The sequence below is a fragment of the Alternaria novae-zelandiae genome (genome assembly GCF_023758075.1).
Source record: "Alternaria novae-zelandiae strain BMP 2774 chromosome Unknown scaffold_2, whole genome shotgun sequence".
NCBI classification, from domain to species: Eukaryota; Fungi; Ascomycota; class Dothideomycetes; order Pleosporales; family Pleosporaceae; genus Alternaria; species Alternaria novae-zelandiae.
This window is the reverse complement of record NW_026056962.1, coordinates 2,825,736-2,844,545: the sequence shown is the minus strand read 5'-3', so window position 1 is coordinate 2,844,545 and position 18,810 is coordinate 2,825,736. Positions and strand designations below refer to the sequence as shown.

General features: G+C 52.4%; 4 protein-coding genes across 4 annotated transcripts; 3 read left to right on the top strand and 1 right to left on the bottom strand.

Annotated features, from left to right (window-relative positions):
* Positions 1 to 2,668: 2,668 nt before the first annotated feature.
* J4E88_001962 (uncharacterized protein) lies at positions 2,669 to 4,093 on the bottom strand (the record flags this gene model as incomplete). The annotated part of the gene is made up of 2 exons (XM_049395629.1): positions 2,669 to 3,435; positions 3,493 to 4,093. The coding sequence occupies 2 exons, from the start codon at positions 4,091 to 4,093 to the stop codon at positions 2,669 to 2,671; spliced, it is 1,368 nt and encodes a 455-aa protein (XP_049259493.1).
* Positions 4,094 to 5,771: 1,678 nt separating this feature from the next.
* Positions 5,772 to 6,656, top strand: J4E88_001961 (uncharacterized protein; the record flags this gene model as incomplete). Its single annotated transcript, XM_049395628.1, has 3 exons — positions 5,772 to 5,780; positions 5,814 to 5,839; positions 5,891 to 6,656. The coding sequence occupies 3 exons, from the start codon at positions 5,772 to 5,774 to the stop codon at positions 6,654 to 6,656; spliced, it is 801 nt and encodes a 266-aa protein (XP_049259492.1).
* Positions 6,657 to 9,834: 3,178 nt separating this feature from the next.
* On the top strand, positions 9,835 to 11,510 carry J4E88_001960 (uncharacterized protein; the record flags this gene model as incomplete). Its single annotated transcript, XM_049395627.1, has 4 exons — positions 9,835 to 10,084; positions 10,133 to 10,445; positions 10,497 to 11,025; positions 11,151 to 11,510. 4 exons carry the CDS (start codon positions 9,835 to 9,837, stop codon positions 11,508 to 11,510), a joined length of 1,452 nt encoding a protein of 483 aa, XP_049259491.1.
* Positions 11,511 to 17,709: 6,199 nt separating this feature from the next.
* Positions 17,710 to 18,768, top strand: J4E88_001959 (uncharacterized protein; the record flags this gene model as incomplete). Its single annotated transcript, XM_049395626.1, has 1 exon — positions 17,710 to 18,768. The coding sequence occupies one exon, from the start codon at positions 17,710 to 17,712 to the stop codon at positions 18,766 to 18,768; it is 1,059 nt and encodes a 352-aa protein (XP_049259490.1).
* Positions 18,769 to 18,810: the final 42 nt, after the last annotated feature.

Sequence of the window (18,810 nt, the reverse complement as noted above, 5' to 3'; positions counted from 1 at the left end):
GATCTCTTCCAATATCAGTCACTGCATACGATCGTTTATTTCTAAGAAAAACCCATACATCATCTCAGCCACCGACATGTCGACCGACCAACACAATCCTTTCCCGTTCATGAATCTGCCAGTCGAACTGCGCCTGATGATCTACGAGCGGCTGCCACGCCAGATCAAACAAACCGTGGTCTCCATAGACGGAGAAGTGGCTGTCCTAGTCACAAGACATCTGCCGACTGCCATACTACGTACGAACAACCAAATCTACCTCGAAGCTCACGCCATCGTAAACAAGCTAGTCCGAAATTTCGTTGAAGAGTCACCAACAAAGCTCATCGAGCTCGGCAAAGCCGGAACAAAGATGAGACAGAGGAAGATACTCGACTATCTCATGTCACAAATCCCCCGCGAACGCATGGCCGTCGAAGACGATGAGAAGTCCGACATCCAAGCTATTCTCCAGAGACTACCCAAGTCCAGTGGACTTCAACCTACCGATCCCGCCAAGGCATCCAACATCGCTCGCTTCTTACATCAAGCTGCTAGAGCTAGATACCGTCCCGGTGACGACCGTTTCCACGACGCGGCCGGCGGCCTGTGGAACAACACTGTCGTAACTGTGTTCGTCACCCGCACACTTTACAAGAACGAAGAAGAGTTTCAATGCTTCGCCGAGATTAACCACAGACACATTCGACATATGTATCATCATGGGGAGATGCCGCACTTTCCGCACGACATATGGATCCGAGATGGTGGTATTATACAGGTCGAAGGAGATGTTTCTCTGGAGAGGGCGATTGATAGGGTTCCGATGTTATGCCATGATGGTTATGATGACTGGGTTGAGACGATAGAGGGTGTGAGAGATTCGTGGGGGCCGGCTATGAGGAGAGAGGAGTGGGAAGGGGAGTGGCTTCCTTCGCAGGCACATCGTGAGAGAGGCATGGATGTTTGTACTGCCTCTTCATGCAGTTTGTGATGACTACCTTCCTCCATATCAAAAGTCAAACGTCCCTGATAACCCAACACGAACACCCTGTTCCGACCAAATTGCATTCCTGAAGATCATGTTCCAGCCTCGCTTCCAATTCCACTTTTCCGTCCCAAACTCCCAAAACCCCACCATTCTTCTAACCTTCCCTCACACTAACCCCCTTCTTCATAACCAACAGTTTCGTCTTCGTCGGCTCCGCAAACTTCTCCTCCTCCTCCAGCACCGGAATCGCCGCATCGCTATGCATAAACGCAATAAACTGCTGCAAATGCAATTCATCCTCAAACGCCATGGTACCCATGCAATCCCAGTCCATCCCGTCATCAACCCCAATCAACACCCGCGGAATCCCGATTGGACATTCCTCGTCGTCAACATGGTAGTGCCGCGTCCACGACAACGGATGTACTTTCCCCGCGATTTTTTTGAGTAAAGGTGCGTATTTTTCTTCGTTGTGCTGGTGGAATTGCGCGCGGGAAATGCCTTCTTTGCGGGTTGCGACTGTGGTGAGGATGTAGGGGTATGCACTCGTTCTCGTCATTGTAGTTCCCGGCATTTTGGTTCTGTGGATTCTCCGGTGTTCAGGGTATGCGATGTGGATGGGGGCTGGGGGCGGAGCTATGTCGGCGGTGTAGAGATATGCGGCCGATGATTGGCATGGAATAAGTAATCGCAGGATCGCGGAAGGATTGTGAAGGATTCGCAAAAGCAAAGAGGACGGAACGCTCTTGGGGGGAACAAAGGCATACGCTGATATGAGCAAACGGGAAGGAACGAAACGCCAAACCGAAATTTCAGGGCCAGGAAAACAGGAGAACGGATGGCTTCCGTATGCAGGCTGGGCCGTCAGACCGTAGTGTGCCGGTGTCAGCTAATGGGCAGTTTTGTACCCCTGTATTTTATTGGTCCCCACTTCCCGCTCGGTTACCACGAGGGCCGATCGCTGGAGACAGTGCAGACAGTGCGCTAGCTGGGTCTGGACTACTGACGAAGCTTGCGAAGCGAAGTTGTCGAGCCTTTCCTTTAACTTTCCAACCTGCTGCCTTTTTTGGTGATGCCGCCGATTCAGTTGCGACATGTCAATGCCGTTGTGGTTGTTTGAAACTGTGCCTGTTATCTCGTTTGTACTGGGGAGGGCCTGGGAGCGTCATCGGGTATGACGTTAGGCCTCCAGACACCGCTAGTTTCATCTGCCGATGGCTGCTTTGGGGGTTGGACGTCGTCTTTGTCGGGGCTTGGTGTGTTGATCAGACGGAAGGACGCGGAAGTGGTGAGAGGTACTTCCTTAGGTCCGCGGAGTCTTTCGGTATGTTGTGTTGATCGTCGCTGTCGTGATTGACAAAGTTGTGCAACAGCTGTCATCTAGTACTAATGCGTCACAGTGCCGTGAGCGAACGCATCTCTGGAAGTCAAACTATTGCATCGCGCGTTGTCCGTCAGCTCTTGGCCCGCTGTAGCGTCCACATAGGCACTCGTTCTGTTTCTTTGCGCTTGTGCATCGGCGCGGACCGTCACTACTTCACCCCGCATGTGCGTGGTCAAGTTCGTAGTCGTCATGACTCCACCGAGGCTTCACATCTATGTCGATGTTTGGAAAGGCTTTGGGAAAGTGTCTCATTCAAGCGCATTGATTTTAACATAACTAGAGCGAAGGTTAAGGCCAATCCCCTGACCCATATTCTACTTGCGAGTTCTGATCTCGAGAGCCCTCCTCTCGCCCGTGGGAGTATTTTCTCCCAATCCCCTACTGAGATCCCACCTTTTATCGTCCCAAAGATACCGGAAGACCCCCAGTGTATGTGTCTTGATGACAGTCATGAACTCTTCAATGAGCACAGCTTCACCATCTGCACCCATCCCGCTTGGAGAAGGCCCAAACACAAACGCCGGTACACCGCGATAGCGATAAAACTTACAGTCCGTACCACCCAGGCCGACGATCTGTACCGGCTCCCTCCCAGTAACGTCTCGCGCAATATCGGCCATGTACCCAGAAAGCGGATGATTGTACTCGGATAAGCTTGCTGGGTTGCTGGCTGCTTCTTGCACGGAGTATGATACGCCAGGGGACGACAGGAGTAAGTCGTCAATCTCAACGAGTACCGCCTCAGCCTCGAGCCCGATCGGCAGGCGGATGTCGGCTTCAAAGACGCACTTTGAAGGGATGACGTTGACTTTGACGCCGCCGTTGATGGTGCCGATGTTTAACGTGGGTGAGAACATGTTTGCTGCTGCTCCAGCGCCCATGATCTCATCGGTAACGGCGTGCGCTTGTTTGGAGCGAAGATAAGCCTTGAGTTGGTGCGGGATCTTTACGGGTATCGACTCCACCACGCGCTTCAGGGTCGTTATCAAGGAGCAAGCGTGTACGATAGCTCCGCAGCCATTGTGTGTGTACGCTCCGTTACCACCTTGAGTGTTGACTGTGAAGGTCAATCGCAGAGTGCCTATGATTCAAGGTTAGTATAGGTCTTCAAAGCTGTTCATGGGTAGATGTCACTTACCCTTCTCGCCGAACCTAATGGACTGTAGACCACCAGGCTCGCCGTTGACAACACAATCGCCTAGCCAAGGTGAATTCTCACCACAGTGATCCAGCAGATACTTGGTCCCCCATTCGCCTCCCGTCTCTTCGTCCGAGACCACGGTCAAGGCGACGCTGCCGATAAGATGCGAAGCCCGCTTCTTCAGCAACGTGAACGCGATGATGGAAGCCGCTGTACCTGCTTTCATATCGACAGATCCAAGTCCGTGTATCGAAGTCCCATCGTTATGTCCCGAGTACGGCGGGTAACGCCAACCCTCAAGGTTATTGACCGGGAAAGTATCCATATGGCCGTTGAACACCACGCGAGGACCGTCCTGCAAGCGGCCTTCGAAATCCGAAACCACATTAGGCATATGAGCCATCGGGGCAACGATATCTGCATAAATGTTGTTCGCTGCAAGGAATTTCGTGACGACATCTGCAGCCGCTCGGGTGTCGCCTGGTGGGTTGGGGCTTGCTGCTCGGACAAGCCTTTGCAGAAAGTGAATGTACTTGTCCTTGTTGGCTTCGATTTCGCATAGTATGAGACTCTCGTGGTATTGTCTAGCTGGAGTCATCTTGACTAGAGAAAAAGGTCTGGTATGTGTAGATGAATAAAGATAATGTTGAGCTGGTGAAGAAACGGAGGCTTTATGTTAAGAGGAGGTGCAGGCTTTTCTTCCCAGAACTGGTCGACTACGGAGCTGAAGAAATTTCAAGCTCAATTATTGAAGGCGCCCGTGGTAGTATATCGACGCATGCCATAGATGAGCACACGAAGCATATGCGCGTCGTATCACTGGCTGCTCAGTGTTCGGTACCGTACATCAGCGCTTCAATCATCTTCAGCACCATTCTCTGATAGATTGGAGTACGCCGACGAATATTTCTGCAGGAACAGTGGTGCATGATAACTGGGTGGGCTGACTACATCAAGAGATTGGTTGCGCATTCGCGACTTTTGTGTGGTTCGTAGTCCGCTGTTTGGTCCGGACTTTCCGAATATCGAATCAACCAATATCACTCACAAGTCTTTCCTTTGCAAGTTCAGCAGTCTGGTTCCATTGTGGGTATTCATGCATGCACCTCATAAGTTTGCGATGTTGTCGCTCAAGTTTGTCATCCTGTTACTCCGCCATAAGGATACATCGCACACTGTCTCTTAATCGCTGCTCTTTTTTTTTCATTCCGCGACGCTATTCCAGATCGGACGGACTCGCTGAGCCATGGACTTGACCTCCAGATGGCTTACGCAACCATCTTGCGAGCATGTCCCAGCTAGCAACCGGGTGAACCGTCCCTATCACCTCCATCCGCGCCGTTCATGTCCTGCTCATCCGATAACGTCATACCCTCAACCGCCTCCTCAAAGCTTTCCAGCTCCACAAGCTTGGCCTCAGACGCCGTAATCTTCAGTTCCATCTCCTGCTTCAGCACCTCAACCGTCGCACTAAAGCCAGCAAGTGCCTCAAGTAGCGCCCATGCAGTTGCTAGCGTATCGAGATGGTCCTTAGTCACTGAAATTGCTTCATCGATGGCGGCGTAGAGGAGGTCGCGGGTAGTAAGAGTTGTGGGGTTGATGAGAGGCGCGTGAGCGGCGAGAACAGTGACTATGGATGCGAGGTCGGATACCGTACTTTCTGTGCTTGAAGATGCGGAAGGCAATTCGGCGGCTGGAGAGCTGGACCCCTCCTCAGTGATCTCGGGAAGGACGTGTACGGTATGTGGCTCGGGTGTTCGTGGCGGCGACGGATCTTGCGACAGCGGCTTGGGCTCGTTTGCGGGTGACTTTGCGATGAGAGGCGATTTTTCATTCTCGTCGACTTTGGATGGGACTGCGTCGCGCTTGAGTTTGGAGTTCGGACCGTGCCTGAAGATGTGTCGCAGAAGATTTCCCCGCGTCATCGTGGCGGTCGTGGTTGATTTGACGAAGTCGGCGGGAGTCAGGTCGCCGCGGCTATACCGACGGGAGCGAAATATGACTCTCAGCGTAAACTGTCGGCGTAGAAGCGGGATATTGATCGGGTGACAGCCTTGCCGCAGTCGCAGTAAATACTTGCTCACCTACGATATAGTCGCGCTAGCCAAGGCCATACCGACAAACGCACGATCTCGTATGTACTTCCAGAACACCACGATTTATTCCCTCCTTTTCTTGAATCTCCATCAATTATTCAAAATCTTCTGATGGCCTTCAACAATACCTACGACAGTGCCCGTGACCCTCGGCTTAGTCGTCAGCCTAGTAATGTCGACATGCCTGATGTAGCGTCTGCTGTCCCAACTCCAAACCGCCAGGCCGTTCCGATACCGCCTACAGAGTTGTGAGTACCCTGAAAATATCTCCGAAAGAGCTCTTGCTAACTTCATCACAGTGCGGCGCCGCCCTCAATCGATGACAATATGGCACCAACGAGGCGGGTTCCCGAGCTTCTTGCACGCATCGCGGACCAGGAAGCTGACAACGCAAGACTCCAGCAAGAGAAGACGGCTGCCAAAAAGATGTCCAGCGACTACCATATTCGTCTCACACAGGCAACCAAGTCCCTAGGCGATTTGACGGTCTCATATTCGAAGCGCCTAGAGGAGAAGGAGGCCTTGCTCAACGAGAACGTCGCAATCGAACAGCGCGACACGCTGATGAGGAAAGAGACCGCCAAGTCCGCCCGCGAAATCAGCGATATGACGAGCAAGATACAAGAGATGGAGGCCCAGATCCAAGCATACGAGGTCGAGAACAAGGATTTACAAGATCGCGTCACTACCTTGGAGACAGAAGCGCACAGCCTACAATGTCACGTTCAGGACCTAGAATCTGAGAGAGAGCAGGATCGGGCTTCGGAGAGTGTTGATGGATATTTCAGGAACGGTAGGAGGGACTCCACGCAACGCCCCATGTCGAACGTTCAAGCAACTCCTCCCCGCCAAGGTTCAGACCGGGACCGAGAGGTGACTTACAGTGAGGCGGTATACACTGAGCATAGGAGGAGGTCAAGTGGGCCCTATGAGCGCGGTGATCATCAACGAGGAGCTCGCCGGGAGCGCGATCGTGGCCGAAACGTACGGAACAGGTCATCTACCAACGATCGCTTCGTCCCTGACCTGTACCCTCCTACCGGACCTCGCGCGGACAGGCGCTGATGCAGAGGGCAGGGAGAGATGTGAAGGATCGTGACGATGGTGGCGACAAGCGTCACAACATGGCGCCGTTGATAAGACTGAGAAGATCGAAGGAGGAAAGTCCGTACGGCGGGCCTGCTCTACATGGCGGGAAACGAACCTGTGGGCATTGCCAGATGTACGCAGCGGATTCTGACTGGGTGGGTCCCGATATTTGGCATTGTTTGCCGTACATACAATACCTGGTGATAGCAGAGACATTAGCATGATCAGAGCTAATGCCGGTTGCTTGAGTCATGTTCATCATCCCCAGTCTGATCCATCGCTAGTGAAACATGCGTAGACACTCATCAATTTGCATACTGAAGATAGTATTGTTACCGTCGCCGTACAAAGACCCATTGTATGTGTTGAAAGAACGACGAGGTTGGTCCGAAGTCACCGAGAAGTGCGAACGTCAGGGTTGTCGTCACCGACGGCGAGAGTCTCCGCGGACGACCATATATGTGAAGAGACTAGTGGGAAGCAGGGTACGCGGAGTCTTAATATCATGCCGTGATAAATGTGGAGAGGTGACTTGGAGGGAACCTCGCGTAACAGGCACCGACAAGGGGGCAAGAACATCGGACATACAAGCCGCCTCACGTGACGTGCCCAGGACTCGTGAACGGGCCGCTAGTTCATCTCAGTCAATGACCCCGATTATAAGGTTCGCTAAAACGGAGAGGATCTGGAGGATCGCGCAAGACATGTGTCTGACTGGTTGATCGGGTCTGGACAGGAAGATAGGCGAAGCCACGATGCGACTGCGCCGCATGCCGGTACGCGAGCCAACCACTCATGTAGAGCCAGGCGTTGCTCGCTGCCCGTTTACCCAATGGTGGTGCTTTGATCAATAATCGCGCAACGGACAACGTTTCTTACTGCGTTGGTGGCAGCGGAGTAGTCGACAGAACCCATGTTCGTACTGCAACGCGATAAAAGGGCCGTTTCCGCGTCAGAAGGCGTCCTCGGAGCATCATCCGTCTTTCTCCATTCGTGCGTACCATCTTAAGAACCATGGCAGAACCAATGAACAAACGCGTCGTTGTGGTAAGTCGCCTTATATGCCATGGCTAATATGAGGCTGATCATTCCAATAGGTTGGTGGCTCGATAGCTGGGCTCATGCATGCTGTGGCGCTCAAGTCTCATGGCCACAGTGTTGTGGTTCTTGAGATGCGAACTGAACAGCAGCTACAAGCCCGAGCTGCAGGCTTGAGTCTATGGTCAAACGCACAGAAAGTGTTCACAACATACCTACCTGATGTTGAGCTCGACGATATCGTTTTCCGCAACCCCGCATTTCCAATCCTTGACAAGGATGGTAAGGTCTTGGTAGAAGTACCGTTCACGGAAGACGTGCGCACCTCGTGCTGGGCTGGTCTTCACGGTCTGCTGTGGATGGCCTGCGAGAAAGACGTCGAGGGACATGGGCCTGTCAACATGCGCTGTGGATACCAGGTATGCGGGCTGACTGAGCAAGCTGACCACCTCGTGGTGTCATACAAAGGCGAAGATGGCATCGAGGAACAGATGACGGCTGACATGGTCGTGGCGGCCGACGGCGCACGTTCCCGTCTTCGAAGCCTTGTCCTTCCTGACGTGAAGACCGACTACGTTGGCTATGTGGCGTGGAGATCACAATTCCCAGAAAAGGATGCGCCTGAGGAGTTACGTTGTGCCATAGAGGGGAAGATGCCTCTTTGCATGCTGGACGGGAGCTACATAGTGGTGTAAGTTGGGTATAACGTTGCCAACCATTGACTGACATATGGTAGCTATCTGTCGCCTAGTACGATCGGAGACATGCGTCCTGGGAACCGTGTCATCGAATGGTGCTGGTATGATGCTTGCGACGCTTCGATACCAGTGTTCGCGGATTACATGACCGACGTTAATGGTGTCCGACATAACGTCACCGTACCCGGGAACCTATTGCGTCCGGATGTTTGGGAGGCTCAGCTTAAGCGAAGGGACAACGTGTTGTCTCCAATGTGGAGGAAGATCTTCCACGAGTCGAACCCGCCGCTTCTCACAGCCGTTCGCTGTATGTGCCGTCCATGTAGATACTCGGTTGATGATTTGTGCTGACTTACGCAACCATCTAGCGTTTGACAATACAAAAGCTTCGTTCTTCGGAGGCAAGCTACTGCTGGCTGGCGAGGCGTTCATTCAGCTTCGCCCACATCTTGGCGCAAGCTGCGATATCGCAGGGTTATCGGCCATTACATTGCCGCGGGTTCTGAGTGGGGAGATGAGTCTGGAAGAATGGGAAAAGAAAGTGGCTCAGCACGCTATGGAGAAAGCGATCGGAAGCAGGGCCACTGGAATATTTGGCATGACGGGACAGTGGCCGGAAGGCTATACAGCAGAGTCTGCGGCGGAGTTCTCTGAGGAAGTGGCGGCTTGAGAGGGTGAAGCTTGCCGTGTGAAGGGATAGAAACAAGGGGGAACGATGACGTATGTGAGATCGGAAGCTGCCCCGTCCCGGGGCCGGCGCTAGCGAACGGTCTAATCGAACCGAGTTAGGGGAATGCCCTCTCAACTGCGCAACGTCTCTCGCCATCGCACAGTACTGACACAGTCACAAAGTGATTCGTAGCCAGCCACAGTGATGCTAATCGAAGGTACGTTTTCTGATCATTTGATGAAAGCAGGACCTGCTATCGTGCGGGCACGTCGGCCTGGGAAAAGCTACACACCCAAGAGCCTACATCGACGCTAGGTTAAATACATTGCATGTTTCTATGTTGCTTTAGTCCGCAGACCTATCTAGACGTTTTCTTGTGTAAGGTGCGGGCGAACTTTGACGCGAGTCGGGCATTGGCGTACTGTAAATGTGGATACGGAGTCCGCGCAACGCGTCTGAGCCGGCACCATCAGCATCGTTACCGTACAACACGCGTCGAACAATCAATTTTTCGGAATCCGTGGAGCGGCTTCATGCAGCTTTGCTTGGCGAGGAACCTTGCAGTGCTCCTGTAAAGGTCCGAATGTCTACTACGCCGACAGCATCAAGTCGACAAGCTTCGATGAACTCTTGACATACAGTACGATGTACGAAGCAATGTACGAAGCAATGAACCATTTAAGTTTTGCTGAGTGTCGACAACTTTTACATCATCAGCTTATCGCGGTCTGAAACGGACTCCGCAAACATGGTCTCTCAATCCAAGGACGCATGGGAAATGTCTTTCCTTAGCGGACACTCCAGCTTCGAGATTGGAATGGGTGTTTTCCTCTTCGCTCTCATTTTGAGCTTGTCACGCGCAATCTACCTGCTCTACTTCCATCCCCTGTCATCTTTTCCTGGACCGTACAAGGCGGCCCTATCAACGTGGTGGCAGTACTCTTTGAGCAAGACTGGTAGAACGGAACAGATACTCGAGCAGCTGCATAGGAAATATGGTACGTCTCAGCATGACTTAGATGACTACACACTGACAGATTGAACAGACACTCAAGCACTCAGAATCGGCCCAAATGAGCTACACATTACCGATCCCACACTCTATCATACGATCTACTCGCAGCGGTACATCTTCCCAAAACACAAGTACTTCTATGATGGTTTCAACAATCTATCCAATGTCTTCATCGAGGCAGACAAAGATGCACACCGTGCGCGACGTAAGCTTCTCAACAACTTCTTCTCGAAAGCGTCAATCAGATCTATGGAGCAGACCTTGTTCTCCAAAGTCACCCTGTTATGTGACAGGCTATCGGACACCAAAGACAACGGTGCTATCAACTTCTACCACGCTTTCAGGTAGCACTCTCAACTTTATCTGGGGTAAAGACATTGCTAAAGCTATTACAGGTGCCTTACGGTTGATTTTATTACGCAAATCGCGTTTGGGGAGTCCTTCAACATGCTTACCGAAGCCGAAGACAACACTTTCAACGCACCGTTCATCACGTGTTTTGATCTAGCATCTGAGGTGATCTGGAACATGCAGTACTTCCCCATCCTTCGGACGATTGCATTCAGGTGCCCACCAAGTGTGACTGCCAGGCTGAGCACATCGGCCGCAAAATTCCAGGGCCTCCTACGTAAGGTTGCGAAGACTGTAGTCAACTTCAGGACTTTGAAGGCGTCCGGAAAATCCTTGGACCATGAGATTGTCTTCGATGCTATGCAACACCTCGACGACGCAACAGTTGAATCCGAAGCCGCGAACATCTTGATTGCAGGTTCTGATACGACGGCATTTACACTCTCGACCGCTGTTCAGCATATGATGAAAGACCCTGCCATCTTCACTCAACTCAGAAAGGAACTGAGGGAAAGCGGCATTGTGGCGACCCAAGATTTCACGCTCGTGAAACTAGAGCAACTTCCATATCTGGTATGTACCCTGATGAGACTGCAATACGAAGCTAACCCCCCTAGACTGCTTGTGTGAAAGAATCATTGCGCTATGCCATGCCCGTCCCGGGACGACTTCCTCGGGTCGTAACACATGGAATTCAGCCTCTCGTGGTAGACGGAAAGATTGTCCCCGCTGGAGCTGTCGTTGGCATATCCGCCTACAGCATGCATTTCGACGAGAGCATCTGGGGCGAAGATGCCAGGAAGTTTAACCCCGCTCGTTGGCAGGCCGAAGACGCAAAAGACCTTGAGAAATATCTCGTGACCTTTTCTAAGGGCGCAAGGCAATGTCTCGGGATCAATCTGGCATATGCCGAGATCTATCTCACCTTGGCGATGCTCGTCAACCGATTCCGCCTCGAACCGGATACGACCATCACGGCATCTGATCTCCAACCCCTGGACCATTTTGCCACTGAGTACGAAGGAACTGGGGTTCGCGCGATTGTCCATGAGGACTAGATGTGAGCGTTTGCGTTCTGTGCATTGAAGTGGCTCTCTGAGGGGACGATGTCTTGGCACGATAACAGCAGTGAGCAAGAGTAAGTGATTGAACAGATTGAGTATCGTTTGTATTGAGAAAAGTTGTACGTCAAGAATAGAAATAAAGTGCTCTTGATATTGGTATGGACTCATGAAGCCCACTGCTGTAATGAAGACATCGTTGTAGGAACCGGAAGTGAGGTCCCCATACGTATGAGGTGTTCGTTGACCTTCAGTGAAGCGGTGGTTGGTCATCGAGTAGATAGGTGCGCGATAATAGGCCGAAGTACCGAGTCTTTGACGTGATTAAGGACTTCCAGTCTGATCCTGGAGCGAGCTGCGGGCTCAGCAGCTATTGTTATGTTAGTGTCGCATTCTTTTGATTATCTTGTCCATCTTGGACATACCCTGTACTTCGTTCTGCACGTCAAGGTGCTTGCTTCTAAGTAGATGCCAGAGAAGGAGTAACGATGGAGGGCACGTAGCGACGAGAGTCACTATTGCGATGATGGACTCATTGGAAAAAGATGACATGGTAATTGATTGGTCCAGCTCAGCGACTATTGGCAGTGACTCGCACGTTGGACGGTTTGGTCTCGCGTAGTGTGTGGAAGATACTTGAGCGGAAGCTTTTGACACCTCCGAATTTGGTTATATTGACAAATTTTGGAGCAGAAACGGCCTTGGGGAACGCGCTATTAGCGGAAGTCTTATCGCGTGTGTTAAGCCTCTAGGATGTTGACTATAGGTTGTAGCCTTGTAGAAAGAGGGCATGTCATGAACATGTGCCGATCAGATTGGGGCCGTGGCGCATGCCAGCTCTCGGGCCGTCATTGCTGGAGTTCTAGTTTCAGTGACCAGCTTCGTATGCGTTTTCTCTCGCGCAGTTCAGCAATTGAATACATTTGCCATCATACCAGAAGCGAAGCCAATGCAGCAAACAAAGGCAACGGAGCCGCAGGCATCCACCCATCCAATCTCTATGCTTCGTTCATGCAGGGCTGTGCAGTGGCGCGCGGCCAAGATCCGACAAGCTTTATGACTTGCATCAGGCTGGCTTTCCTTACGCATGGCAACTCGTGGTTCCCTCTCTATGGAGATTCTAGATTAAGGTTAACCGACCGCGGGGGATCGTAGTCTCGGTTAGTGCTGCGTTCTGTTCACAATGGTCAGACAGATATGACTGGAATTGAAAGATCACTTACCAATTCATGCTTTCTTCCGCTGTCCCAGCAGAGATAGGCGATTGATGCCCATGTAAATGTGTAAGGCCCGGTCGAGGTATAAGGAGGTCAACTTGGCCCTCGACTAGATCGCCAAAGGTTGGCTGAGCTCGGCGATTGGCGAGCTCAAAATCCAGAGCACCTAGGTAGTGTTGGTTGGATCCGTGATGCAGGGATACAGCCAGAAGGTACATACAAATCTGTCCGGATCTGTTGTTAAAACCAGATCGTTTGATCCAATGGCACAGCAGTGCAATCGAAGGGGGGCATGTTGTAACGAGGGTAACGAGAGCGATTATGTCCCCGTTGGACAGGGACGACATATTGTGTTACACGTGTGAGGATTTGGGCAATGAAATATAAGTTGTGGCTGGAGGATGTGAATCGACAGCTTGATGCACGAGATCGATGCCTTTGTATAAGCTGCTTGAGATACGTTCTGCCGTTTGGAAAAAACCACTGAAGACTGCGGGCTCGCGTGTTATAAACGTGTGCTGAGCAGTCTAACGCGTGTATAAGTTTCCAGCCCATCTTTCCTGAAGCATTGGGATGCGTGCTGAGCTCCGTAGTCGTCTACGTTCTTGCGAAGCGAGAAATGATCTCAACCTTGGAAGCTAGCAAGATGCGAGCCTGTGAGGAACCGGCGGGCTCCTGGCCGACCCCTACTGTCCATTTGAACCTACGTTTCAGAAGCAGCGAGCTTAGGCCGATATTTGTTCAAGCGACCATGGGCATCTGCACGGCGTTGATACACCTGTAGGACTCAGCGTTGACAGGGACGCATCGCAGAAATCTGCACCGCGGACTAGATTGGTGGAGGGTAGGTAGCGTGGAGGCTCGTGTTGGTGCTAAGGGTGACGGGACGAGCGCGCGAACCCGCATCCACCAGAAGTCTGCCGGGCGTTCTTCCGGGCTCGTCCGGCGGAGTTCTATTAGGACGCATGGCGGTGCAGTGGTCGACTCGATGCTCGCGCATTGCGTCCCCCTCATCTTGCGTTTTTTTATGGCAGGGCGTCTAGTGTTCTTTCATGACGTAGGGCGGTTCAACCCACGTCGCACCTATGCGCTCAGTGTTCATATGCAGCCCAAAGCGATTGTGGCTAGAGAACCTCCACAATCTCCGCCTGTATGTAGCGTCATGTTGGACCGTGAACTTGGGTCGACGATGCGAGGTACGAATGCATTGTTCGGTAGGTAACCGTAGGTAGCGATAGGCCGTGTCCTATCCAAGCAGGTGTCCTTCTCACTTCAGCATTAGAGCTTCGGAACCCATTCAATTTGCGTTTTCGGGATAGCGTCCGTGACTGGGATGAAGTAACCTAGAGCGTAGGTTGTACCAGATAGTAAATCATTGGGCTGGGCACACAGGCAAAGGAGGGCTTGTGAATTATCAGCTTGAACTCGCGACGGACGCTGCCAGGTGTCAGGTAGGTAGGTGGAGCCGAGGCTGCCCAGGTCAGATGCCCCCGGGGCCGAAGCGGCCCGCGTAGCGCCAGTCGTCAACCCAGATCGCAACTACTTTTCCTCCCGACCCTACCATCACGACAACGCTGAGGGGCTTCCAGATCGCAACATTGTCATAGGGATCAATTCGCCATTTACATGTGCATTTTTGTCACCAACTGACGTACATCAAGCGACGTGCACTGCCGCCGCCGGCGCATGTGACACGATCGCACTGTGCCAAGGATTTTCAGTGTGGGAATCGATCAGGCTGTATCGCATATGTCGCCTGGTCATGGTCTACCCGCGTCATAGTCTGTATGAAAAAGCTTAGGGAGACGGGAATGAGTTGTAAGTGGCCGGTGGCAATTATCATTATGTTTTCTTATCACACGTCGCTCGTCGTACATCTCATCGTCAACAACATCTCTTTCCAACCCAAAGACTGTCCGGCTTCCCTTAATCCTTGGATATGGTCGGCCCTACTGCTTCTTCGGCTTTTGATAGTCTCTGTTGCGTTGCGTAACAGAAGTCTGGGTTGCCTTCCAGTCGTGGAAGAGCTTTGGGGGGTTGTTCCTCGGCCCATGTCGACGAGGCGAGTGATGGTTATCGTTGAGAAAAGTAGGTAGGACTGGGTTCTGGAAAAGTGGCATCGATGTGCTTCGTGATCTTGCGATCCAGGGCTAAACGAAAGAACTCGTCATCTAGGAAGTTGTCAGCGACGAACAGCGAGCGTTGACACATCTCAACGAACCGTTGAAGTCTCTTTGGACGCGACCTCTTCGCCTGAACAGATGCCAGATGAGGACCAAGGAAGGCGGACATGTCGCGACGAGACTGACGATGGCGATGATAGATTCGTTGGATATGGTAGACATGGCGGTTCTGATTGGCTGAGCGGCAGGAACTGACCAGTACGTGAAGTCTGCGTTTGACAAGATAGTCGAGACAAGCGTTTTAAATGAGAAATGTAATCGTGTGTGGAAGCTTCGTTATGCTCGAGTTGCAATCTTCGAAAAACATGGCAAGGCGCTTTAGATAAAATATGCTTACCGATATTCATCGTAGAACTCGTATGCCGCGATCACCCTGAACGCAGGGTGTTTGGGCAACTCTTCACGAGCAGCGGCTTATCATTGGCCAGTTGCACTCGGGGCGTCTCAGGAACCAATACCGAGAGCAATGTTGCTGCCCCGAGCGCTGGTCGCATCAACGTCACCCGATCTATTGGTTCGCTCCAGCTCCTACATGCAACCACCCACCCCTACATGCAAGAACTCACCCCTACATGCAAGAACTCACCCCTACATGTAAGGACCCACCCCTACATGCAGCACCCATCTGGGCCACGAAAGAGGGCTGCTGGTGGTTTGACGTACCCCACTCAGCCACATTCAGGGTAATCGTCACCTCCAAACACCCGGTAGCTAACATGTTCCGACTCAACGATCCGCTGTATTGGTTGTTCTAAGCACTCAAGCTGCCGCCGCTCACTAGTCGCCTTCTGTGATTGGCCTGTGATATAGCACCGCAATGGAACTACACGTGACCGTGCATACTTGCATATCTACCTGCCCCGTAACAACGCATACCTACATCTTGATCACGTGGACGGGTATTCTTGCCATTTGTACCTGCGTTGTAGCCACGCCTAGTCGTGTTACAAAAGCGTCTAAAAGAGGATGACTTCCAAAGGTTTTCGCCAGTACACGTGATCGCGCAGGGACACTCGGGTAGCCTTGCTCGATAGCTCCTCTCAGCCTCTACGTCGATCACTCCGTATTTGCACTTGGCAATGAGCGTGCATGCAGTCCACGGGTCTCAATGTACAGACTGGATCTGCACGCTGACACCACAGTACACTTCGTGACGGTCAGTCCCCAGGACGGCAGGGACTACCCACTGTGCCTACATTCAGGTTCTGTCCCATTGGTGGTTGTGCCGCGGGTTGTTTGCACCGCCCCTTCAAACCCTCACCGGCAGAGTATCGAGGGACCCTGCTAAATCTTGCATCTCGGTTACGGATTCAAGGTTTTGCTGATTGGACGATGACATGGATACTCTCGAACCGGTATCGCTCGCGTCGTGATGCATTCCAGGTTTTGTTTGATTGGTTCATGAGCAGGTACGTTGAAGTGCATCATATGCTTGTTGACCAAACCTCCTCTTGCTGATGTTTAAATCGGCCTCTTCCTCACCCTTACTCAAAGAATCATCTTACATTTCTTGTCGTTCTCATGCCCAAGCAAGCCAAGTCGTATGCACCCCGAATCTCGCTCAGTACATGGGAGCAGCATCGATGCAGGATCAAAGCGTTGTTCGTGGACAAGAATGAGACTCTGAGCAGGGTGGCTGAGATCATGAAACAGTATGGGCTATACGCAAGGTTAGTAGTCGGATTCATACAGAGTTTTCCATACAGACTTAAGCTAACTATGCTTAAGTGAATCGCAATACGAACGCCAATTGAAGATATGGGGCATACGGAAGAACCGCACAAGAGACGAATGGCGCCTTATAAACCGCACAGTAGAAGAGAGGCGTCGTCAAGGGAAGAGCAGTACTGTCTCAATCAACGGCGTTGAACAGTCAATCGAGAAGATTGATCGTGAATTTGGAAGGAGCGAGTATCGCAGATACGGAGGTATGACTGTCCATCGACGCATTGATCCTGAGCTGACTTTCTCAAGGCCTCCAGCCCGGTTTACCTGACCACATACAAGTGGGCTCGCCGCCAGCGGCCGCTCCCTCGGTCGAGACGTTTACTAGGTGTGCCATTGATCTAGAAGATGGACTCATTCCGCCCGCACTGCATGACTTGTACCGCAACGCGGGTACTGTTGAACGTCACCTGCATCTCAATCTCCTTCCTCCTGCAACTTGGGCTGCTTCCATAAGATGGATTACCAAGGAGTATAAGAAAGCTCGCAAAACCTGGACAACATGGACGTTCAAACTGGTCGATCTAGGGCTGAGCGGCTTCCTCTCCACCGAGGAGCCGCAGTTGGAAAATCTGTGCGACACTGCTCCGAATCCTGAACCTGATTGCGGTACAGATCTCTTCGATCATTCACCATCGCCGTCGGAAAGTTTGGGTATCCCCAGCTGGGAGTCTGTAGATGTTACTTCCGAAGAGTGGGCGACTCGCGGGTGGGATGTCTTTTTCGGGGAGTGGGGTATGGTATGAGATGGGCCAAGGTGAGCCTGTGGAGCTTTCCGTCATGTCGTGGGCTGTATAAGAGAATGAAGCAATGTCGTGGGTTTGGCTGAGCGAAGAGCAGACCGGGGTCGCAAGAGTACATCCACTACATACAAGAAACAAACTGAACACGCCTGGGGCGTACATTATATCAACGATGAGCAGATCTAGAGGCGTAACGTCCATGTAGGCTCTAGGGTTCAGCTTTTCCCTTGAATGGGGTGGATCCACCGCGCGGAAGCGGCCCGCTACCGTATGACATGTGAACTTCTCTCGCGACTCCACATTAACTTTCCACCACCAAACATCCACCATGCCGCGCCGCAGCCAAACACCCGAAGCCTCCACCGCGCAATTGCCAACACAGTCGCACTCTCATCCCGACCCCGACGCTCGCTCACCGCGCGCCCACAAGAAACACCACCGCTCGCACCGCTCGCACCGCTCGCGCTCCCCCCGTCGCGACGACGACACCCACCGCCACAAGCGGCACCGCTCGCGCTCACCCGCCGCACCACGACCCATAGACCTACCCTACAAAGCAAAGCCCTTATCAAAACGCCACTACGACGACTACAAACCGCTCTTCCAATCCTACCTCGACATCCAGAAGAACATCCAACTCGACAGCCTCGACGAGCGCGAGATAAAAGGACGATGGAAGAGCTTTGTTAGTCGTTGGAATCGGGGGGAGCTGGCAAGGAGCTGGTATGATCCGTCGATGTTGAAGACGGCGAGGGAGACGGTGCAGATGTATCGGGGGATTTCTCCTGGGGCGCCCAGGAGGAGGGCGTCGCCTAGCTACGAACGAAAGCAGGGAGATGAAGCCTCAGATGCAAGCGACGACGACGACTTCGGTCCCGCACCGCCTACAAAACTCTCCAGACATACCGGCCACGGTCCCACAATCCCCAACATGGACGACCTCACTCTCCGCAACGAACTCGTCTCCGAAGACCGCGCAAATGGCCAGTCGAATTACACCGACGACATCCGGCACGCCCGCAAGGGTGACCGAAAACAGCAGAAAGAAGCGCTCGACGACCTCGCCCCCCGCGCCGACCCCAACAGCCGCGACCGCCAACTCGAAAAGAAGCGCGAAGTAACCACCACTTTAAACTCCTTCCGCGACGCCAAAGAAGCCGGGGAAGTCGACGTCGCCGAATCAGACCTAATGGGCGACGACGGCATAGACGTGTATAAGAAGAAGAAGAAGGAGCAAGAGCGGCAGAAGAATGAGAGGGAGATACGACGAGAGGAGATTGCGCGGGCGAGGGAGGCGGAGAGGAATGAGAGGTTGAGTGAGAGGAGGGAGAAGGAGGCGGGGACTATGGAGTTTTTGAGGAGGATTGCTAAGGAGAGGTTTGGGTAGGTCAAGATGGGAGGATTATGTTTCATTGGAAAATGATTTGAG